The sequence below is a fragment of the Macadamia integrifolia genome, unplaced genomic scaffold (assembly GCF_013358625.1).
Source record: "Macadamia integrifolia cultivar HAES 741 unplaced genomic scaffold, SCU_Mint_v3 scaffold2154, whole genome shotgun sequence".
Taxonomy (NCBI): Eukaryota; Viridiplantae; Streptophyta; class Magnoliopsida; order Proteales; family Proteaceae; genus Macadamia; species Macadamia integrifolia.
In genome coordinates, this window is record NW_024868544.1 from 170,274 (window position 1) to 196,197 (window position 25,924).

Below are 25,924 nucleotides of genomic sequence, written 5' to 3' on the forward strand. Positions count from 1 at the left end.
AATATACAATTTCAGTTTCAAATTCACATACTTACATTGCAGTCACCAGACTTTCCACCATGCATTCCACCCATCCAACGGTCGTATCCCCCTCCACGTAACACCTTTCTTAACGCGAGGGCCATGATAATATACGTGAACTTGTAGGAGCCTCCAATACGGTTTAGCCCCTCAGTGACCGAATCTGACGGTTGTGGAAGTAAGTGGACTCAAGTGAAAAGTGAGACGGGTCCCATGGCATCAATTTCACAGTAGAATAAAACCCTACTTTTTTTGGGGTAGAGAGAAATTAACCTTTTCCCTTTCCCTATGAAAAAGAATCTCGTCCCGTACTCCCGTCTCGTCTCGGAAATATCGCAAGGGGTTCACGAGTCTTGGGGTAGGGTCCGGTCAGCCCCAACAGCTATATCTATTAATCCACAGTGGGCCTCGCATGATCCACCACTCGACTCCGAGAGGACTCTCTCTCCCCCTCTCCCTCTCTCTCTCTCTCTCTAACTACCCGCTGCTTTGCAAAGCTGTAAAGTAAAGTAGAAACTCCCAGACAAAGTCAAAATAGTGTCAGAATTACCATATTACCCATATATTATTCTGAATTGACCAACGTAGAGGTCCATTTCGGCAAAAATGGAACCAGAATAACCAGCTCTCGAAGCGGATCTCTCTCTGCTACCCTTATAAGAAGAATATATAGAGAGGATACAAGAAGAACCAGAAGAGGAAGACGATACAGAGAAGAAGGGAAAGAAACCTCACAGTCACGGTCACAGTCACAGTCACTGGTTTAAACTTCTTTCACAGAGACAAAATACTAATAAAGACAAAGTAGTAGTGGGAGACTTTTCACTCTTTCCTCTCCCCACTCATCAGAGTCACCGGAGTCACAAGTTAGTTATGTGGATTTATGTCTCTTGAGCGTTTCCTTCCTTTCTTCCGCCATGCCGTCACGCCAGCCTCCGCCTCCCTCGCTGCGGCCGTTGTTCTCACTAACCGCCACTACACCACCACCGCCGCTGCTGCCACTGCCTCCACCTGATCTTCCCAATAGTAATAATCACCACCACCATAGCGGCTCTCATCTCATCCCAGCGATTGCCGGTGCCGCCGCTGCTCTATCAGTTCTTATCTTTCTGGCGGTTCTCTACCGGAAATTGTCCCGCAAAAGGACGGTACCTGCCGATCTAAAGCCCCCTCATCGCTTCTCCTACACCGTTCTCCGCCGCGCTACTTCTTCCTTCTCGTCCTCCAACCGCCTAGGGAAAGGAGGCTTTGGTTCTGTCTACCGTGGTACCCTCCCTTCCGGTCAAGAAATCGCCGTTAAGCTTATGGATTCCGGCTCTTTACAGGGGGAGCGAGAGTTCCAGAACGAGTTGTCACTCGCCGGGAAGATCGATTGCGACCGCGTGGTGTCCCTCCTTGGATTTTCCTGTGACCGCAAGCGTCGACGGATGCTTCTTGTGTATGAACTTATGCATAACCGGAGCTTGCAAGATGCCCTGCTTGATTGTAAGCGTCCAGAGTTGATGGAGTGGAAGAAGCGGTTAGCCATTGCCATCGACATTGCGAAAGGTCTCGAGTTCCTTCACTCCGTCTGTGATCCCCCCGTGATTCATGGCGATATTAAGCCTAGTAACATCTTGTTGGACTCTTACTTCTCCGCCAAGATCGCTGATTTCGGTCTCGCTCGATTGAAGACTGAGGAGAACTCCGATGCCGTCGCTCTGGAGATTCCCGAGACTGATGCGCCAAAGGTGAATAAGGATAATGGATCCAAGGGGAAAAAGGTTGAGAGATTGGAGATTAATGGTGCGGGTGGAGGCGATGACAATGGATCTATACTTGAAGAGACTGAGAGTGTGACAACCACTTATGAAGACGCCAATGCCGGTGTGGACCTGTCGCCTGAGAGTTTCATCAGGGTTTCGGATGCTGAAGCATCACCGGAGACGACCTTTGTGGCAGAGGCGTCCCCTTCGGAGATCTTGGACAAGACGAGCATGTCGGAGGGTTATTTCGATAAGCTCAGTATTGATAGTAGCAAGGACACAATTGGTGGTGGAGGGAACCGGAGGGGCGGAAAGAAGAGTGTTTCAGGAAAGGATTGGTGGTGGCGTCAGGAAAATTGCGGAGGCGCTTCTGACTCAGGGGGTGTCAAGGACTATGTGATGGAGTGGATTGGGAATGAGATTAAGAAGGAGAGACCCAAGAGCGATTGGATTACTGCTTCAGCTTCTGCCAATGAGGCTACGAATACGGTTACGGCGAAGCCCAGTGGGAGATCAGAACGGAAGAANCATACTCAACTATGATATGCATGCTAGATTAGGTAAACGGTCTCGGGTTTCACTTTGTGGCCAAGGTCTCACTGGTATCACATACCTGAGACTATATTTGGAGATGGATTACACTTTGTGGCTGAGATCTTGCTGGTATCATGTAATTCACACTTACTGTATCATCATGAAGGCATGTAGCATATATGTGGTTAGGTAATACTCCCTATGCTATAAACCCTTGCCAACAGGTGTAAAGGTGTTGGATAACCCATTATGGTATGTTCGATGTGCCTTTCCAGAAGGCCACACCCACGGTACGATATGATTGTTGTCGGAGGTGGGAACTTGTCAGGCATGGCCGATGATTGGTACTGGTGCAATGATAGCCAGGAGGGGGTTATCAGGGGTTTGCTGGGTGACCCATGGACGCATACGGGGACCTATAGGCTTCTATTCACGACTAGGATTTGTATCCTCGCGTAGTCAATGGTGGTTCCAAGATGAAGGATATAGCCTAATGCCGTAGTAGCATTTTTCCAGACTTAGTTTGTATTGTTAGGTGGATAATAAATAAATGAATTGCATCACGAGCATCATGGACTATGTGTTTAATTTTCGCTGTCATGCATTATGAATTATTATTACTATTGTCTTGCTTGGATGTGCTTGACCCCACCCCTCATTGAGCGAGTTGGAAAGCTCACCCCACGTATGCACACTTTTTAGATGATGATGCAGGTACAATCGTGCCTATGGATAGTGACTCTTTGTCCTCTAGACTAGAGTACAAAGTGAGCAACTGGTGGATGCTGGACGTAGAGGAGCATTGCCCAGACTGTGCTTGTGATTTTTGTGCGTACGCAGCACCATGAGGTGTTTGGAGTATTTTTGGTGATTTTAATACGAGTTTGTGGATGGTACATTTCTTTTAAACTTATTAGTTATACGTCATGAATGATTGTAAAAGAATAACTTAGTTATGAATATTATTCTATCATTAGAGATTTTTCCCATTTTATTTATGATGATTTTGCTATTATACTCTGATTCTGTTGCTTATGGTTGGTTTGTGATGCGAGATTGTGAAATGTTAAGGTACTGCTATCAGAGATCCTGGTAGGTTTATAAGACAGGTACGTGTCTTATTCACACCACCGGTATTCCTAGTGATAAGTTGGGTCTACAGGAATTGGGGTGTGACAGCTATGGTATCAGGGCGGTGAAGCTCTGCCTTAACTAGTAATCTCGATCGAACCATGAATTGGGGAAATTAGGATTAAATAAAAATCTCAAGGCAACAGTAATAGAAATTGCGTAATTAGGAGACAAATATAGGTGTTAAAGTCATTTCATTATAATAGAGAACTTGATTACACAACTTACACTTTTTATTAAAATTAAAGTACAGAAAGCAGGAAATCCTAACTAGCCTAAAGACTAGGAATATAAATGACAGAAGCAAATGACATAAAATGAAAGTTCAACTAAACTTCAAACATCAAACTTAAATAAAACATGAAAAGGAAAATTCTAAAAAAACTACAGTGGCAAACATGCCACTACTTTTTCTATTCGTGCTGCTGCTACTAGTTCTATCCCTGGCCCTGAGCCTAGTTCGGACCATGCATTCCTAGAGGAAGAATCAGAATACTAATATGGAAGACCATCGCCTGCATCTATGCCTCTAGGGAGGCCACTCTATTGTCCATAAGACAATAGGTTCTATCTATATTGTTGTAGCAGTTATAGAACCCATAGCCTGGGGATCAGGTGGTGGAACCCCACCAACCCCAGTAGCTTCTCCTCCTCCACCACCAACACCTCTACCAACACCAACGGCATCGCTGCCAACGTTACCGGTTGTTGGGTCCCGATTGACACTGAGAGGGGGGGGTGAATCAGTGTGCCAAATATTTTTTCACTTTCCAACTGTACCCCTGATGTGGCAATCACTATTTTCACTTCAATAGCACAGTCTATTGATGCTGCCCAGAGCTGCTATGTATACTACTGACCATTCTTACTGTTGCATGAAACTTACTCACATAACATGTATTGCTGCCCAGAGCTGTCTTATAAACCTCACACAGTAATCACAGTCACATACATACACAGTCGTATGCACATCCACACTGCACCACCAAGTGGTCAGGTCTACCAGATGTACACACCCATTCTGCAGCCAAGCACTCCAATCCACAATACAAATACGAGCATACACATCCACAACACAAGAAATACGTGCTTCGGCCAGTTGCCTACATGCACGGAGTAATGCCCACTGTCGGGCTCAGCATTTACTCAATACTAATTATGACTGCACCCACAGCCAAGGGAACACATTCCCAGTTTCCACCAATGACATACAATGGCTAGATCTTCACCCTAGTTTTCTCAGAATGATCTGAGAGGCCGCACCCACGGCAAATAGGTTTAGGTAGTTGTACCTACCAAGGAACACATAGCCCCTGTGTCCAGCACCCACTGAACACGAATAAAATAAAGTTGGGCTTATAACAATGCCCTATAGTGAAGCACTCATACATGCAAATTTCCCCCAAATAGACTACAACTATCACTTAGGCATTTTATCAAACATCTTGCCTACAATGATTTATAATAATGGAAATTTGGCAAAATTGAGGTTACCTTGGCAAGGAGTAACCGTCGGAGATGCAATAATGTCAATCTCCACTTGATGCGGACCACAACCACGTTGTCTCGGTGCCGCCAATGCTTCAACCCCGGTTGGCACTTGGGTTTCTTGAAGCAACTCACAAGAACCAAATTCTAGGTTCTTCTTCTTTCTTTTCTCCTTGTCTTTACTTTCATGGAGCAACAATGGCATTCACATTCACATTCACACACACACAAAGAGAGGAAAAAACTTCTTCTCTATTTCCCTCTTCTTCTCTTCTCTTCTATTTTCTTTTCTTTTCTCTTGGCAACAACCAATAGGACTTGCTACCTTGGTTTCCAGCAGCTTCCTAAGCCTCTAATGGTGGCTATGGATGAAGTGCAAGAGGATGGAAGTCTTTCATTCAAACCTTTAGCCTTCCACGAGCTTCAACTCGTTTTTCCGACCACCTCAGCAAGCCCTCTGCCTGATTTCTTCCCTCTGATGTGTAGAGCTCGGAGAGATGAAGAATCTCCAACTTGAATCACTCAAATCCGACTTAAAATGAGGGAGATATGACCTTTTGAAGTTGGAGCAATGAGATAGCCTGAAATGGAATCTTCGTACGGGTGGCGTAGGCTACACCGGCGGCGCGCGCAACAGGGGCGAAATCTGACCGTAGATCTCATATAAGAGATCTTATAATCCAAGCCGTCCGATTAAACCAACGGACAACCGATCCAAACCGTTAAATTTGAATCTCGATGACGTCATCATGACGTAGGCGCTGACATCGTCAGAAGTGTTGTCGATCTATGATTGGTTGCTTTTCCGGATTTTAAGGGAGCTTGTCTCCCACTCACAAAAGTGAAAATGCATATTGACCGTTGGATCCGAATCTTCCATGATGGCTTTAATCAGATTTCATGAGATCATTAAGATCGGAATCCTTTTTATACCTTCTATACACGCGCGAAACACAATAACATACCTTGATATAGTGTAGCGCCAGTGCATCAAGAATTATGCATCTAACCAATCAAATCCCACGCGCAAGCATCTATCTCGTCCATATCACACCAAAATCTCAGCAGCCTTTGGATGGGCATCAAGCCTACGTGGTCGAATCTTGGCCGTCCATTTCACTTCCCTTGACTCCTCTTTATTACAATCAAGCCCCTGTCTCCATATGTTTCAGTGCTTAAAGACCCCTTGCTACTCAGACCTTCAAAATCTTTAAATTACACAAAAGCCCTTCGAATTTCAAAAATAAATTCCGAAAAAGCCACCCAACACCGAGAGCAACTGATGGATTTTCGGTTTGGATTTTCGAACCGACTTTACGGAAACGCTTATAACTTTTTCATACGATATCCGATCGAGATGAAACGAAGTGCGTTGGAATCTTAACTGGATGCTCTACGACTTTTCAGAAGACTCAATCATCTGAATCATCCATGTAAAAAGACCAAAATGCCCCTACACATTTCCAATGACGTATCTTTCTCATACGCAATCGGAATGCGATGAAATCAGAACCGTTGGAAAGATTGTATTTTTTTCGTATTGTTACATGTAGAACACTTCCTTTAAAAAAAATCATCTTCAATGCCGAAACTGCCCTCGACTGCCATAAATGCCGTAACTTCTTCATACGGTATCGGAATGTGACGAAATCAAATGCACTGGACTAGGAAAATTACAATCTATCTTTTTCATGAAGAACTGATCTTCCAAAAATGTCATTCTCATTGCCGAAAATGCCCTCGATCGTAAATAGGTCAATTTTGCCAGTTTTGACCCAGAAACCCGCACCGCCAGTTTTGACCCAGAAACCCGCACCACCTATTAATGATGTATTAAATCACTCCATGCATACCAAGCTGCTCTGTTATCTCATCGGTGATATTGGACACTGCCATGTCATCATTTTCATCCACGTCACCCAAACTGGCCACGTCATCACCGCCACGTGGCCGAGTTGCCAACAAGGACAACCATAAAACAACAATCTCCCCCTTTGGAGTTGTTGGCAACCACCTCATCACTAATACACTCTAAAGCTCCGATGAGTAACTCTCTCCCCCTTTGACAACAAGTACAAAGGGTGGAACCAATGGACTCCCCCTGAGTCCAATATGGGGGTAGCAACATCAAGCAACTTGCTCCCCCTCTCCCAATGCTACTAGTGCTTTGGAAGAACCACCACTCCCAGCTTCTGTCTGAGGAACTCAAACTGATCTTTGGGAAGCGGTTTAGTGAAGATATCAGCCACCTGCTCTGCTGTGGGAACAAACTCCATCCTTACTTCACCTTCCATCACCTTGTCTCTTAAGAAATGATACCGGATAGCAATGTGCTTCGTTCTAGAATGCATCACCGGGTTCTTGGAGATATTGATAGCACTAGTATTGTCACAATATAGTGGCACTGCCTGCTCAACCTCCACACTCAAATCCTTCAACATTTGCTTCATCCACAACACTTGTGTACAACAAGATGTAGCTGCAATGTATTCTGCCTCTGCAGTTGAAAGAGAGACTGAATCTTGCTTCTTACTATGCCATGCCACCAAGCTGCTCCCCAAATAGAATGCACCACCACTGGTGCTCTTCCTATCATCTACACATCCGGCCCAATCTGCATCTGAAAAAGCTGACAAACTAAAGCTCTTGACTTTCAGATACCATAACCCAAACTCACTAGTCCCTTTCAGATATCTGAAAATTCTCTTCACTGCTGCCACATGTGTCTCTTTTGGTCCTGCTTGAAATCTGACTACCATGCACACAACTTGTAAGATGTCAGGCCTACTAGCTGTCATATATAATAGGCTACCAATCATTGACCTATACGAGGTGTGGTCAACTGATGGAGAGTCATCTTCCTTGCTCAACTTACACCCAGTCATCATAGGTGTACTAACTGGCTTGCAATCCTCCATGGTGAATCTCTTTAACATCTCCCTCACATATTTGGACTGAGATATGAAGATACCTTCTTTCTTTTGATTGATCTGCAAACCCAAGAAGAATGATAATTCACCCAACATGGACATCTCAAACTCATCTTGCATCCTCATAGCAAAATCTTTGCACAACCACCACAAGCTGGCTGCTTTCTTCAGTTCTGATGTAGAGATTACTGTCCACTAAGCCTTTCTTGAAACCCAACTTGCACAAGTAAGAGTCCAATCTGGAGTACCATGCCCTTGGAGCTTGTTTCAAACCATACAATGCCTTCTTCAATATGCACACAAGAGTGGGGTCCTCACTCAGTTAAAACCCATCAGGCTACTCTATGTAAACCTCCTCTTCCAAGTTTCCATTTAGAAAAGCTGATTTGACATCCATATGATAGACCTTGAACCCTTTGTACACTGACAAAACCAAGAACATTCTGATAGCCTCAAGTCTTGCCACTGGAGCAAAAGTTTTTCTCAAAATCAATGCCTTCCACTTGAGCACTCTCCCTCTTTGACTTCAATATCAAAGAACTATAATATCTCTCTCTAAAGTAATCTCTCCCAGTGTGGGATACAAGCATCTATAGGAATGCCCATATGCATCTTTCCAATCCTACAGATGTGGGAGTTCAAACTACATAGGAGTGCCCATACGCATCTTCCCTATCCTATGAGTTGAAATCTCAATTACTCAACTGACCTCATATCTGCTTCAACACTGCTCATCAGATAAGTGTTGCCTCGACTGGATATACATCATGAACTACAAATTACAGTACGCAACTGCTCAACTCACCAGCTTCTTGAGCTTCCTGTCATAAATCTCTTCATCCAGTCAACATATCATTCTCTCTGTCACTAGTGCTGAAATATTTAACTCTGTCAAAGTCAAACAATCACCATGATCACACAAAATTACACTCTGACAACTACCACTGAGATTGGTACCAACTGAATCTCTGACCCATACTGATGCATACAAAAGTGAATTATTGGCTGTCATACTCACAACCGCATACCTCTGACCATCACTGACATCCTCAACTATTCTGCCCTCTGACTGACACTGAACTGCTCATCTGGTGATTGCTCCATTAAGATGCAAATACTCAAGAGGACTACACTAAGTTTCAACTGATGTCTCTAATCCAAGCACTATTGCAGGAACTTTACTGTCATAATCTAAGTCCTGCTGGGGGCACTAATATCCATCTAGTGAGCTCCCCCATTCTTGTGCACCAGAGTACACCTAGTGCCTGAGAGGTGTGCCCACTCCTATACCTTGTCTAGGTGGTGGGAGGGTGATGACTGTGACTGCACACACCTCTATGTGCTTCTCTCTCCAGACTAACTGACCACTTGCATTGGTCCTATGCATTTGCTTCTCACCAGAAGCTTTCCTACTACTCTGTTTTTCTTTCTGCTCACTTACTGTCTTCTTCAGTCTCTGCCTCTGTCCAACCAACCCAATTGTAGACCTCTCTTTTACCTTTCCAACTGATGGTCTTCCCTTTCTGAATCTTTTCTGCACAACTGTAGAACTGACATCTCCCTTTGTTTTCCAGATTCTGTTTACTGTTGTCTCAGCCTTTTGTATATCCTTCACTTTCCATACACTATACAAAGCCACCTGAGACTCACCACTAGATTGTGACTGATGCTTCTTATAATGTCTTTCATTGACTTGCCTTCTACAACCACTTCTTAACTTTCTGGTTCTAGAGATCTGATAGTCTCTCTCCTCTTGTACAAGCTGAGGGGAGAGCACTGCCTTGCAATGCTTGGCCCAATGTCCATGATGGTGGCATCTAAGACATTCTACTAGTTGTCTACCCAGTGGTGCTATAGGAATCCTCCCTTCATAGCTGGAGTCTAGTCTAGATATACACTCTGCTCTCCTATGTCCATACTCACTGCACCTGTGACAATACCCATGAAAATATGACTGCATCATTGGTAATTGTCTATGCAAACTAGGTGAAGCATTATGTCTATTGGTGGGAGCCATCTGACTCTGCCTGGGAACCATCTGCATAGGTCTCTGATAATTGAACTTGTTGAACCTGCCATACTCAACTGGTCTCTGCTGGTAAGCTCTGTCATAACCACCAACTCTGATTATGTTCCCTATTTGGACTGTTTGTTTGCCTTTACCTCTACTCTTTGTATCTTGTGGACTACCTCCACATTGTGCCTGATGTGTAGGAGATCTCATCTCACTATTGTGTCTCTCCTCTCTCTTCCTTTGTCTCCTCTGAGCTCTCTTCTGTGTTTTTCCTGTAGTCTGTCTCTGTGGTCTGATCTCAACTGTCTCTATAGCTTTCCCTGATGACTCACCCTGCTCTGTTATAGAACTAGAGCTGATGATGGGTAGTCTCTGGCATTCTGCAGACTGAGCTAGATGTCTATCCATCTCTGTAACCACAAGTGGAGTGGCTGAATGTCTCCTCTGCAACTCAGTCAACTGTGTTTGTAGTGAAATGATCTCTGCTTCTAATTCTTTGTTTAACTTCTTAAAATCATTTGAAATTTCACTACCTCTTTTAATCACTCGAGATTGCACATCTATTTTCTCTCTCAAGGCTAAGTTCTCTGATTCAAGCCTGGTACACACCTCACTTTGCTTTCTCAGTTGATCTTCAAGAGATTTTATAACCTGAGGGTCATTTATGGACTTCATCATCTGTGAGATACAAGAAGCATCAAGCTCTAACAATTGTGCTCTCAACACATTGGCTGCCTCTTCAAGGATTCTACATCTCTCATCTCTATTGATGACTTGTGTTTCTAATGCTGCAATAATGAAGTTGCACTCCTTCAGATGTGTTCTCAAATCAATATTGATTTCATCTTGAGTTGTAGTAATATGTGCCTCAACACACTCAAATCCACTAGTGTAGCACTCATCTGAACATCTGCTTTCAACATCTAATGTGGACTCTGATATAGCTGGCTCACCTCCATATAGGTTGTGTAATCTCTCCCACATCGCCTTAGCTGATATGCATGAACTGACTTTGACACTCACACTGTCTGTTAATCCATCCAAAATGATCTCTCTAACCTTAGAGTCAATAGTAGAGTCTACACTCCCATTAACCACTGCACTCCATAGATCATACCCCAATGAACCTATATGTGACTTCATCAACTTCCTCCAAAAGATAAAATCTGATCCATTAAAAATAGAAGCTCCAGAAGTAGACTTACTGAACCAAACACCTGATGCCATCTTCAACCAACCGGATCACTCTGAGCTGTTTAAGCTGCCTCTAGAGCCCTTGCTCTGATACCAATTGTTGGGTCCCGATTGACACTGAGAGGGGGGGTGAATCAGTGTGCCAAATATTTTTTCACTTTCCAACTGTACCCCTGATGTGGCAATCACTATTTTCACTTCAATAGCACAGTCTATTGATGCTGCCCAGAGCTGCTATGTATACTACTGACCATTCTTACTGTTGCATGAAACTTACTCACATAACCTGTATTGCTGCCCAGAGCTGTCTTATAAACCTCACACGGTAATCACTGTCACATACATACACAGTCGTATGCACATCCACACTGCACCACCAAGTGGTCAGGTCTACCAGATGTACACACCCATTCTGCAGCCAAGCACTCCAATCCACAATACAAATACGAGCATACACATCCACAACACAAGAAATACGTGCTTCGGCCAGTTGCCTACATGCACGGAGTAATGCCCACTGTCGGGCTCAGCATTTACTCATACTAATTATGACTGCACCCACAGCCAAGGGAACACATTCCCAGTTTCCACCAATGACATACAATGGCTAGATCTTCACCCTAGTTTTCTCAGAATGATCTGAGAGGCCGCACCCACGGCAAATAGGTTTAGGTAGTTGTACCTACCAAGGAACACATAGCCCCTGTGTCCAGCACCCACTGAACACGAATAAACTAAAGTTGGGCTTATAACAATGCCCTATAGTGAAGCACTCATACATGTAAATTTCCCCCAAATAGACTACAACTATCACTTAGGCATTTTATCAAACATCTTGCCTACAATGATTTATAATAATGGAAATTTGGCAAAAGTGAGGTTACCTTGGCAAGGAGTAACCGTCGGAGATGCAATAATGTCGATCTCCACTTGATGCGGACCACAATCACGTTGTCTCGGTGCCGCCAATGCTTCAACCCCGGTTGGCACTTGGGTTTTTTGAAGCAACTCAGAAGAACCAAATTCTAGGTTCTTCTTCTTCTTCTTTCTTTTCTCCTTGTCTTTACTTTCATGGAGTAACAATGGCATTCACATTCACATTCACACACACACAAAGAGAGGAAAAAACTTCTTCTCTATTTCCCTCTTCTTCTCTTCTATTTTCTTTTCTTTTCTCTTGGCAACAACCAATAGGACTTGCTACCTTGGTTTCCAGCAGCTTCCTAAGCCTCTAATGGTGGCTATGGATGAAGTGCAAGAGGATGGAAGTGTTTCATTCAAACATTTAGCCTTCCACGAGCTTCAACTCGTTTTTCCGACCACCTCAGCAACCTCTCTGCCTGATTTCTTCCCTCAGATGTGTAGAGCTCGGAGAGATGAAGAATCTCCAACTTGAATCACTCAAATCCGACTTAAAATGAGGGAGATATGACCTTTTGAAGTTGGAGCAATGAGATAGCCCGAAATGGAATCTTCGTACGGGTGGCGTAGGCTACACCGGCGGCGCGCGCAACAGGGGTGAGATCTGACCGTAGATCTCATATACGAGATCTTATAATCCAAGCCGTCCGATTAAACCAACGGACAACAGATCCAAACCGTTAGATTTGAATCTTGATGACGTCATCATGACGTAGGCGCTGACATCGTCAGAAGTGTTGTCGATCTATGATTGGTTGCTTTTCCGGATTTTAAGGGAGCTTGTCTCCCACTCACAAAAGAGAAATGCATATCGACCATTGGATCCGAATCCTCCATGATGGCTTTAATCAGATTTCATTAGATCATTAAGATTGGAATCTTCTTTATATCTTCTATACTCACACGAAACACACTAACATACCTTGATAAAGTGTAGCGCCAGTGCATCAAGAATTATGCACCTAACCAATCAAATCCTACGCGCAAGCATCTATCTCGTCCATATCACACCAAAATCTCAGCAGCCTTTGGATGGGCATCAAGCCTACGTGGTCGAATCTTGGCCGTCCATTTCACTTCCCTTGACTCCTCTTTATTACAATCAAGCCCCTGCCTCCATATGTTTCAGTGCTTAAAGACCCCTTGCAACTCAGACCTTCAAAATCTTTAAATTACACAAAAGCCCTTCGAATTTCAAAAATAAATTCCGAAAAATCCACCCAACACCGAGAGCAACTGATGGATTTTCGGTTTGGATTTTCGAACCGACTTTACGGAAACGCTTATAACTTTTTCATACGATATCCGATCGAGATGAAATGAAGTGTGTTGGAATCGTAACTGGATGCTCTACGACTTTTCGGAAGACTCAATCATCTGAATCATCCATGTAAAAAGACCAAAATGCCCCTACACCTTTCCAATGACGTATCTTTCTCATACAGAATCGGAATACGATGAAATCAGAACCGTTGGAAAGATTGTATTTTTGTCGTATTGTTACATGTAGAACGCTTCCTTTAAAAAATTCATCTTCAATGCCGAAACTGCCCTTGACTTCCATAAATGCCGTAACTTCTTCATACAGTATCGGAATGTGACGAAATCAAATGCACTGGACTAGGAAAATTACAATCTATATTCTTCATGAAGAACCGATCTTCCAAAAATGTCATTTTCATTACCGAAAATGCCCTCGATCGTAAATAGGTCAATTTTACCAGATTTGACCCAGAAACCCGCACCACCTATTAATGGTGTATTAAACCACTCCATGCATACCAAGCTGCTCTGTTATCTCATCGGTGATACTGGACACTGCCATGTCATCATTTTCATCCACGTCACCCAAACTGGCCACGTCATCACCGCCACGTGGCCGAGTTGCCAACAAGGACAACCATAAAACAACAGTTGTTACACACTAAATTTAAACACGTGCCTCTGAACTAAGAAATCACACTAGCCTTCTCACTAATTATCATTCTATTCTGTCAATACACTCTCTAAATGTCACATTAATCCAATTCAAATTTTATATCTCTCTGCAATCCGTTTTGTGGCTCGATCACCTTTATGATCTAATCAGCATGTAATGTGCATAATCTTGAAACATAGTTTATCTTATGTGGTAAACTTCATTGGCATTTGTTGTTTCACTTACTTCAATTTGATGTCGAGTGCAGGGATGTAAGGAATAATGAACTTATTGGTTCAATTCCCGAATCTTTTTCCTCGCTTCCTTATTTAACAAAATTGTAAGTTGGCACATCTTGTTTCTGTTCCCCTTGTTTATAAAAATGTGAATGCTTCATATGAATAAGGATTTAGTTGGGAACCTCCTGGAGTCAGTAAAATATTATATGATGTGCTTTTTAGGTATTTTGGATGCAACCTTCAACTCAGCAACGCTCTTCCTTCTGGATTATTGAACCACCCAAATCTTACCTCAGAGTATGAATGATGCGAATTCCTAGAAATGTTACAAACAATATTAACAGTTTGGACTTTTGAAATGCTCATATTTTATCTTTATGATCTGATCTTTTAATGTCTATGTTTTAGCCTTGGAATCTGTGTTGAAGGAGGTTCTTCACTTTCAGTGCAACAAATTATCATATTTGGTGTCACAGGGGGCTGCCTCCTATTTGCAGTTGCTGCCGGCATCATCTTCATGTACAACAAACGAAGATTGATGGGTCGGGGAAGATTAGATCGAGGAAAAAGCCTGAAGACAAAAAGTGAGTTGATTAATCCTCTATTAAGAGGCCTCTAGAAACTTGTTAGATTGTGATATATAGAGAAGAAGGGGAGAGAGAAATAGAAATGAACAAAAGAGTGCATGTCTCTTAAGTCTTAACAGAGTGCATGTATTAGACCATTGAGCCCCTCATTATAGAAAAGAATGATCCAAAACATAAGCAATTTCTCCTATATGCTTTAAAAATACTAAAACACACATCTACAGCCCTCAAGTTGAGGCATGGTTGTCACACATTCTCAATTTTTGCTTCCCTAAATAATGTAAACTATGAAATTTGTAATACCTTTGGTGAGAATGTCAGATGGTAGGTCACCAATATTCATATAAGGAGTACAAATCAATCCTTTCCTCAGCTTAAAATTAATTAACTTATCAATTTCTTTGCAGCTAGTCTTATCATGCTGAACTTGTTTGTGTGATACTGTGATAATAATTGTTACCTTGTTGTTTTGCAAAACATCAAGCCCAATACCTTCAGGATAGTTTCAGACAAAAATTCTTAGATGTTGTATAAACCATGTAGCTGAAATCAGATTTTGCACTGGATATTGCAACCGATGTTGCACATGCTTCTCTAGATTACAAGATTCTCTTCAACAAAAGTTAATTTATCAAATTGGATCACCCGTTAGATATAGACCTGGTTCAGTTTTCATCATAATATGCCTCCATTATTTAGCTGACCATTCTCTGAGTAAAGGCTTTTGCTAGGGGATGAGTTGAGATATCTAAGAATCCTATATGCTGCCTCCAAGTGAGCTTTCCTGTGACCTTTTATCTGACCATATGGCTGTTGAAGTTAGCCGTGTGGTCTGAGGAACCCACTTGAAGTGGATCGTCCTCTGGATTGTAAGGTTTCTGGTATCAAATTATTAGATACAGAGTTTACAAAAAGTACAGAGGAAGAAAAAGGACAAAGCGATATGAAAAACAGTTTCGACCTTCTTGGTACCCAAATACCCTCTACCAGGGCCCAGGTGATAGTTTGGACAATAAAAGGCCCTCAATTGATGTACTTCCTTTCCACAAAGAAATGATAACCCTGGTGGCACTGTCATGTAAACTTTCTCATTCAATCTCCCTTGGAAAACACATTCTTTTTGTCAAACTGAAGGAGAGGCTTTAGGTTAGTAGAAAAAGTATGTGACGTACTTTGGAAATCGTTTCACACTCGAACAAAAGAAAAGAAAGGAAAAGAACGCCAACAAACACAACCCTGACCAACTGCATCCTGGACTAGCTACAACCTTATCAAAACCTCACCAGCAGACACGCTGATGAATCAATTAAGATTTAAAACAAAGCCTTGCAAAACCAACTTGATAATCAGCAGCATCAACCGGTTGCAATTCCAGTAGAAAGGAACCCATATAAACCTTGAATCACGCCACTCAAACTGAAACACACACCATCAAGTAAGACCTTTTTTTTAGGGGAAAAAAATTTACAAGTAGCAAACTGGGGTGAAATAGCAGAAGCAGTCACCAAATAACAGGTACTGAAGACTGTTTAGTTTTTGGTCAAGCCACTACAATGACAACTATAGATCACCCACCAAAAAAAAAAAAACTTTGCAAAAGTGCAGTAGAGTTATGATGACATGTATGGAATTCATTCTATATGACACAATACAATATCTTATGTATGACTAAAGTCGTTTGACAAGCATTCTTACAGCACAGAATTTATCGAAAGATGGAAAAAGGATTAGATGCATCTTGAGTTCAGAATCAATTGAGATTCTGCTTTTTTTGGATTGATAGTTTTCTGTTCACTCCCAAACAATATGGTCATGACCTAAAGCAGCATTTCAGTATATAAAAAATTGCTTCTCCCTAAATTATAAACTCATGGCTGAGAATCTGCTTTGAGTGGGGCATACCTACTAGAAGATATCTTTGGTCAGAAATTTTCCAACTGAGCAACTTAATCCTTCTTTCTACATGGCCATCTATATTATCTGTGGTGACTATTGTTTCCTCCTAAGGGCCCTAATCGAGTCGTACTAAATATCTTAAAGTACATCTACCTTATTTGTAATATCTGAGACACCTACCAAAATATTTAGGACAGTATTTCATTACAAATGACCTGATTTGCTAAAGAGCAATGCCCTAAGACCCTCTCTTCCTGAAATTTACCCTGTCCTCAAAGTCAAGTAAACACCACTGTGTACCATCTGACAAATCTGCTTCTGACGGAGTAGTTGTTTGCCTCCTACAGTTGTATTCCTCCTTACAATTTCAATAGTCATTATAACTAACAGTTAATCAAGTCAAGCTTTGATTCCAGTGGATGATGATGAATGCTTATGGGAACTGTACTGTCATGTTGTTCACACAATGCTCCATCTGTTTGCTGGTGTTGATGTACAAATTTTCCCTCGGAACAAAGCAAGCCAATAGCTGCATTCTAAGGATCACATGTGAAGCCATATTCAAACAGCCTTTCCTTCTCCAAGCTTCCTTGAAATAACCATACCTCTTTAATCAAGGTTAGCATCCCTTTCCATACTAGATGAAGCACTGATTACCTTCTAATCGTTGGAAGTTCTCAGAAAATAAAGGAACTACTCAGCCCAGTAAATTCAACCAGCAGGATTAAATTCGTCACCTTGAGGAAAATCCAAATTTGTCTGATGAGCCTGGATCAGTCCCTGCAGTTTATAACCTGTGATTGGCCTCTTTTTATAACCTCCAATTGGTGGACAAAATCTAACTGGTTCAATTTCTTGGCTCTCTCCTTTGTTTTTTGAAAAATTGGGTGTTTTCAAAAATGTCAAAGAGTTCATGACAGACTTGAGCATCTCTCCATGTTCTCTAACCATTGGTTTGTGTCTCACTACCTTATTGTCCATTATCTCCATTGTTGGACTCTGGCATTTTTTGCACTCCTACAGACCTGCTCTCATACGAGTTGGTACAACAATGAAGCTTGATAATGAAATAAATAAATGAAACTAAATGGACAAGGTGGGAAAGAATCCACTTTGAAGGGCAACCTTATGGTTGACTGGTAAACAGGAGATCGTCCACATAAACAAACTTAATTCATTCCTTCTCCTTCCAAGATGCCCTTCAAACACCATTTCTGTTTAGACTCCTAATAGAGTTTCATGATTCAATCTACCTTATTTGGAATGTAATGCTCATGCCAAAAATATCTTAACAATATCTCTTTGAAGATGACCCAGATATGCTACAAAGTAGAGTTCTGAGAACTTTATAGTAGACTCAGCTAGTTCATATCACCATATGATTTTTTCTATTAAAACATAAGGATCATACATGGGGACAGAGATTCAGAACTTTCCGAGTCCATATCACTGTTATGAAACTAGGTACAAGAATATGTTGATGAGAACATTATTGAATAAACCTCTACTTTGATGAAGGTCGAACTATTTGTCTCCACTGGGGGCACATCTATCATTGCATGAAACTAATAGCCCCAAAAAGGAATTAAAAACTGCAAAATCTGAAATTAACACATTCAACATTGGACTATGAAACAGACATAGTCCAGATTTTTTACATTTTTTTCCTCAAACCTTGGGGATGCTATTGCAGACAATAGGAAAATCTGTCCACTAGATACTACCTCTTGAATGACTAGTTAGTTAAATGGTAATGATTTGTCTTCATGGTACTATGTTCCCTTGTATTCCCTTTATAGTTGATCGAACCATATTCAGTTTTTTTTTTTTTTTGGTCCCTGCAGCAGTCCCTTTTTCCCCTCTCTATCCCCTTCGATGTGTATAGTTCCATGCATGAATGGATAGAAAAGTACCATTCACAGTGTATGGATATGTGGGTATGTATGTTGTTCAGCTCTGGCTAATTGTCCATAACCCACTCTGCAATTGGATTGTGATGCTTTGTTTATTCCACTTTGAAGACCTTTTACTAACATGGTATTGCCAATCTATATGGTTGGTCAACTACATCATCCTCTTTTCATTCCCAACACCCCCACCATCATAATACATTATCACCATTTTTTCTTAATGAAAATTTGTCATACTTTGTGTTTCTTCACAAATCAGTAGTAACAACATGGTTATAAAGGCATGTAACATCTACATATTCTGGGAGTCGAGGGTGATCTAAACTATGGTCTATGATTCATGAGTATGGATCCATATACTGAAATACATATGAGCTCTAGTTATATTTCTATTAATCATTTGCCCATGTTTCCTCAACAATTTTTTCCTGTCAAATGCAGATCAAATATTTTCTCTGCCCAGCTCGGAAGAATTTTCTCCGACATCTACATCTATACAGACTTTCACTCTGAAATGCATTAAAACTTCCACCAGTAACTACAAAACCTTAATAGGTGGAGGAGGTTTCGGATCTGTTTATTATGGTATTCTACCTGATGGTCAAGAAGTGGCTGTGAAGGTTCGCTCAGCATCCTCAACTCAGGGGTGTGGTGAATTTGACAATGAGGTAGAATTGTTCATTTACAATCACTTTTTGTCTTTTATTTGAACTAACCGAGTATGATTTCCTAAGAAGAAAATGATTATGTTTTAATAATATACTGAACGTTCTACTTTTATATTAGTGTTTGATATAACAGATGTAATTATCATGGAAGTTTATAAAACTAAAAGAATGATGATTTTCATAAAAACTTCTGGACTATAGTTTAGATGGGTTAAACCACAAATACAGGTATCATGCTTAATGTGTTCAGAGGTGTTTAACATCCATTAATATGTACTTATTTTGCAGTTAAAACTTCTCTCTGCTATTCAGCATGAGAATTTGGTTCCGCTTCTGGGCTACTGTTCTGAAAGTGACCAACTGATTCTTGTTTATTCCTTCATGTCCAATGGCTCTTTACATGATAACCTCTACGGTAGTCCATTAACTGTCAGAGCCTTTTTGTAGATCTTAACTGTTATTCTTAGTTTTTGAGATTAACATTTTTTCTTCCATAGGGGAAACAGCAAAACAAAAAACACTTGACTGGCCAACAAGACTGTCCATTGCACTTGGTACTGCTCGAGGCAAGTAACATCCATATTCACACTCTTGTTGATTTCTTATATTTAATTTACCAAAAAAATGTGAGAAAAAAAAATTGCAGAGAACAAATTACATCTTTTAATGACAACATAATATTCATGACAATGAGAATTTTGAATATTTGTTGGAGATGTCAAGGTTGGGTCTGGAGCACAGTATTTCTCCATTTATCTTGTTATTTCCAACATGACTTGATGAAGAACAGTAATGCATATATGAAGTAAAGTTTATCTCTAGATGGGGTTAGTATATACGGTGCTTTGAAGATTCAAATCTCCTAAAAAATAATGCAGTTTTAAAACAAACGGGAACCTTGAATGTCAACAAAATTGAAAATTCAGTTTTATACCAGGGGAATAAACCTATAGCCTACATGAATTGCACATTTGTATTGTGAATGTTTCTTGAATTCTATTGAATGCTCTAGTTGTAGTCTGATTATTATCCTAAAACAGGTCAAGTGGTCTGAAGTTCAGCCAAGGTTCTTAAAGATGATTGGCTAGATAATGATAATCTCTATGGATGCAGTATCAATAATAAAAAAGTATTGCGACTCTTAATTCTTTACATGTAAACCTTTGGAATCTAGAAAACAGTTTAGTGTAGGGTATTTAACATTGATTAGATTATAAAAATTAGTCCAAAATTCAATTTTTTCTGATCATCTTCAGGTCTAGTGTATCTGCACACGTTTTCTGGCCGCTATGTTGTACATGGGGATGTAAAGTCAAGCAACATTCTTTTGGATCATAATATGTGTGCCAAGTTGGCGGACTTTGGCTTTTCAGAATGTGCCCCTCAAGAAGGGCATAATGGAACTCCTTTGGAAGTAAGAGGGACAGCTGGATACATGGACCCAGAGTAAGTTCAGATCTTTCTTCCTTAAGCTCAAGACTCAGTTTTCCTTTTCTATCTGAGCGAAACAGGAAAATAAAATAAAATAAAAATAAAAGACAATTGCTCAATTATTTTCAACTTCAATTACTGGAATAATTGTTTGAATTTTCTACTTTCCTATGGTTATTATGTTGCTCGCAATCTTTCACCCGTTCCTTTAAAATCTTGAATCTCTCTTAAATTTGTATAGTTAGAAATGATCCTGTTTCTTGGTGTCAGATGTTTGGTTTTGCTAATTGTCTGAAAGAAAATTGAACACTAGATTTTTTTTTTCTTTGGATAAATGTAGCAACTTATCTACAGAGGCACCATAGAGACTTCTACTCCACATGGGCTCCCTCTAACATCTTTTATCTGCCAATTGGGACCTTAAACTTCTGGGCCTGTTTCTGACATCAGCCTCTATTCATGTGGTAATTGTGACCCCAAAATAATTATATCCCATGATATAAGTCACGGGTCAATTTTATTCAACGTTTGGATGGTTGAGAAAAGATCTGGTACATGATTCCGCATAATTGAGTTTAGTTGTGAGGTTGAGAGAGTGCCATCCCAAATGGTACCCTATCAATTAAACAGTTGGAATGTAACTCAAGGTTTCCCACTTTCCCTAGGTATTTGACAGTTGGATTGGCTAGCACAGCCCTCCACATGGCAAGAAATGACACGCTGAGACTAACTCTCATTGGTGCCTGTGTGGAAAACATTTTTCCTTAATGATGAGAACTTCTAAACAACTTTTAAGAGAGAGAGAGTTGCAGATCATGCTCTGGTTTTTTATCTCTTTTTTTTTTTTTTTTGGCAGGTGCTATAAAGCACAGACAGCTCAGTTCTCAGCAAACATTGACGTCTTCAGTTTTGGTGTGGTGCTTCTAGAAATTTTAACTGGCCGGGAGCCTCTCAATACAGAACGGCCACATAATGAGTGGAGCTTAGTTGAATGGGTATGGCCCTAATTTGTGCTTATCATTTCTACGTTCTAAAACTAAATGACTTATTTATATTTGTGTTAAGAGGAAAGGAGCTTGTAACTGCTCAAGCTATTTGGCAAGTTATGCCTCGCCAATAAATTTCCTACAAGTCATGTTTGCAGCTCAATTATATCTCAAAATTATCTGATGAGAATTTGGATAGGTTAGCAAACACCAGTGCCAATATGAGCCCATATTGCAATGATCCCGACTTATAGGTCAGGTTTAACAATTTCTTCTGTGCAAAAAAGAAAATATATTGTTACTCTAACATGAAATGCAAGAACTTTTATATCCACACTCACATAGTATATAAGAACATTATACAAATAAAATCATGATGCAGGAAAACTGAAAGAACTACCAATCTATGTGTGAAATGAAACAGTCAATAAGAAAGTGCAATCATGGTTTCTTAATTAGGCATATGAGGAGTCAAAAATAAAGGTTGAATGGCTCAAAATGGTGGCAATGGCAGTTTTGTGCATAAAATGGAAACAGAACAGGAAACAAAACTCTGGTTCCAAATTAGAAGTCAAGAAGGTGGTAGTAGATGATGGAAGAGAGATTGAAAGAGTTTTGTCAGTGCTCTGCGAAGTTTTTTATGGGGTAGAATAAGGAGTACCAGAAAATGACAGGCTGCAATGGGATATCTCGGAAGGGAGTCAGATAAAGTGAGTTGAATAACCTGTCAAGAGGATTTGGTGGTGGTGGTGGAAAATGCTGTGGCTTCAATAAGGATAACTTTATGGATTCAAAAATGGATATTTCCAAGAAATTTTGAATTATTACTTGGGATCTCATGGAAAAAAAAAAAAAGGTCATACCCAATGCACAAGGTTCTAACTACAGCGAGATCTTGGAGGGGCATTGTGTATGCAGCCTTACGCCATGCTTCGTTGGAGAGGCTGTTTCCAAGTTTAGAACCCCTGACCAACATGTTGCAATAGTGCAACTTAACTTGGGATCTCATGGAATATTTCCAATAAATCTTGGGCCTTAAATTCTATTGAGGTTGCCAATCTAGAAAGTTATAAAAGTCTTTGAGATTCTGTGGACCTCTATTGAAAACCCATTGACCATGAAGAACCTACATATGGGAGCACCTGCACACTGAGCAATAGTATTTTCTCTTCTGTGGGAGTTGAGATGTGCAAGTGGAAAAGGAAGAATAAAATTATGTCACCATAGCTAATTCGGCCCAGTATTGGATCATTCTTTGTTGTGGGTACGTGTTCTTACTTTGAGCTGTTTTTTGGGCCATTCATCACTACTCCTTGGGATTATTCGTGGAAGGTCAAAGGTTGTTCATTTGGAATGATCTTGTTCCTGTTTTGAGTCTTCTTCAGTTCTCTCTCCAACAAATCTGTGCTGTTTTTGGAATGTCATGGCCAAATTATGAGCAAGTGTTCAAGCTGCAGCCAATTTCTATGTTGGGAGCTTTATTCAAATATTGGCTTAGAGTCTAGTTATGAAATTTATTTTCTTTTGTTTGGAAAATGGGTTAAGTACTCACTAGATTTTCTGAATTTGTGTTTGAGTCAAATTAATAAGTTCAAATTTTAGATACAAAATTAGAATGTATGTTTCAAATTGGCTGAGTAGCCTAGTTGGATTTTTGTACCTTATAACTCTATGTTCAAGTTCTTAGCAGGTCTTAATGCAACTATAAAGGATTAGTAAGTGAGCAATTTCTAATATCTGATAGTATTGCAAGCCTAAAACGGCAAAAAGACTTCCAAGCATGTTCATGATGATTTTGTTTATTGAATGCAATTGAAAGCCAAAATATTTCTGTACTTCACTCTTCATACAGTTGGAGCTGTGTGATAGCCTAGGGTAGCTAACACTAAAAGAGTATGTGGTTGGAGCTAACTGCTAAGTGGTGGTTATCCTTTTGTACTTCATAAATTCTACTCCTTTTTCGCTGTTTTGAATTGTTATAATTGAGGTTTTAATTGCAAGCTCAGAAACTCTATGATTATTGATATTTTGGTGCAAAAGGGCAATACTTGAACCTAAGGTTTCTCTTGCCTCGAGTTACATTACCTGCAGGATTTTGAATCTGTCCTGCCTTACATCCAATTATTATATGAGAAAGTGTTCATTCCTAAAAGAAGCTAGAATAGTCACACCAAAGTGAATAGTATCACAGGAAAATTCCATAAGTGAATTGTCCTTGTATGTTACCAAAGTCATTAATGTATTCACACTATGAGTTTTGACACATATTTTGTTAGTAGCATTTGACATGAAGTCTTAAAAGGAGTGGTCTTATAATGCTTTGATATTTTCGTGATCTTTAATTTTAAACTTTTTTTTTCTGAAGATACAAACTTAATTAGTGAAGAGTGCATACAGGCCAAATCATTCATCATGTATTCAAGAATTGAAGATATTGTAGATCCAGCCATAAAAGCAGGATATCATGCAGAGTCTATGTGGAAAGTGATTGAGGTAGCATTGGCATGCACCGAGTCCCACTCGGCCTACCGACCATGCATGGCAGATGTTGTCCGAGAACTGGAGGATGCCCTAATTATGGAGAAGAATACATCTGAAAACTTGAAATCCACCAACTTAGGAGGTTCTAATCGTTTCCATATAGAGAAGATATGATTCTTTCCACCACTCTCACTCCCAACAGAACGTCTGCCCATCTCTCAGGCCTTGGCTTCTCCACAACCAAGATAGGTGGTGAGAAGACTTACAGATTGATATATGGATGTCCAGATTAAGCATTTTGCCAATATGAGCTGGTGAGTTCTATCTCATTTGAAGTTTTAAAATAAGCAAAAATATGTACAGCTCCAAAGGCCACTGAAAAGGATGAAACTTCACTTTTATGTTCTTGACGCTTGAGCTAATGCAAACAGCAGAAAAATTGAGATTTCAGTGTTCCATTTCCTGGGCTCTGGAGTCACCAGTTCCCCCCTTGCTCCTATTTTTTAGTTAGGCTAGTGTTCAATAAAGTTTATCTGGAAACAGAAAAATTAGTGCTTATCCCATTCAGAATCCAGTTTGGGGAGCATAAATCATCTGAACTAGTGCAGCTTCTGTAAGACCTTTTCTTTCTCAATTTTTTTTTTTTTTTCAAAGCAACATACCATGCTTTTTCTGTAGAAGGTGGAGGGAGCTTCCGAACAGGGTGTGGGTGGTTTGAGTTTGTGAGAATGCCACTGTCCAGAAAGGAATATTAAGAACTTGTAGTTGACAATGTTATCTAGGTAAGAAATTAATTTGCCAATGTTATCCAGGACAGCCCATCATGATAAGCTTCTCATGACGACCCAAATATCTGCCATGTGACAGATCAGTTGAACTCAAATTTTGTGGACAGATCGCGCCCAAGGTCCTAAGGTTACATGTCAAGTTTCAGCCCAAATGGTATTAGCCAAGTGGCAAAATAAAAGCTTTCAAAATCTGGGTACTGCTGAGGGTGCATGGACAAACATGGCTGAAAAATTCAAGCATGGCTATAAATGAGTAAATATTTTATTGGATTTGAGTATGAATTTTGATTCGCGGCTAATCCATAAGGTGTAAAATAACCCAATGGTCAGCTGGCTAAGATCGACTGTACATGTGGTTGGGACCATTCTAAGAACCTTATCATGACGAGCCATCTAAATGAACTTTTGCCAATTAAATTAGTTGCTTCCATAGTGTTGTTATATATGGAATTTCAGTTATTCACAAAGACCTGCACCTTCTTGTCATGAGGTGGTGAAGTGAATAATTGTAATTTTCTTTTGATTGCCTTTTATCTTATTTCCAAAAATTATTTTAAGTAAGGTTAAAAAATATTTTTAGAATAGTATAAAAGTAACAAGTCCAAAAATTATTTAAGTAAGGTTAAAAACATATTTTTAGAATCGTATAAAAGTAACATTATTATTTCATTTTCAAGAGTCATCACTATCCATGTAAATGATAGGATTTATTTGAAAAAGAAAGTATGTCCACACCTTTTGTGCTCGGAGAGTACCTACCTGAGGGTTGGTCACTTGATGTACTCTTCTCAAGTGCACCGATGCTTGGTTTGCACCAATTTCTTTTCACCAACTTTAAAAATAAACACATGGCAAGATTTGGAGTTCGTGTGCTTCCCAAATGGATTAGTTGATTCTTGACAAGAAAGTGCTTGCATAAAATGTGATGATCCTCTATTAGAGGACGTCTGAATGTCGCCAGTATTGTTTGTCTGGGTCCGTTGGCTTGATAGGTATTTTAATATCTAATTCACAAGCTCGAACGGTGAGGCAGGAGAAATCA

The 25,924-nt window shown here is 40.3% G+C and overlaps 2 protein-coding genes across 2 annotated transcripts; both read left to right on the forward strand.

The window, feature by feature from the left end:
• Positions 1 to 636: 636 nt before the first annotated feature.
• On the forward strand, positions 637 to 2,309 carry LOC122065932 (receptor-like serine/threonine-protein kinase At4g25390). Its single transcript, XM_042629759.1, has one exon. The coding sequence runs from the start codon at positions 939 to 941 to the stop codon at positions 2,307 to 2,309; it is 1,371 nt and encodes a 456-aa protein (XP_042485693.1). The 5' UTR covers positions 637 to 938.
• Positions 2,310 to 9,845: 7,536 nt separating this feature from the next.
• On the forward strand, positions 9,846 to 24,544 carry LOC122065933 (nodulation receptor kinase-like). Its single transcript, XM_042629760.1, has 10 exons — positions 9,846 to 9,947; positions 14,097 to 14,236; positions 14,358 to 14,432; positions 14,544 to 14,719; positions 18,970 to 19,196; positions 19,485 to 19,611; positions 19,694 to 19,762; positions 20,453 to 20,642; positions 21,484 to 21,622; positions 24,011 to 24,544. Exons 1-10 carry the CDS (start codon positions 9,846 to 9,848, stop codon positions 24,266 to 24,268), a joined length of 1,503 nt encoding a protein of 500 aa, XP_042485694.1. The 3' UTR covers positions 24,269 to 24,544.
• Positions 24,545 to 25,924: the final 1,380 nt, after the last annotated feature.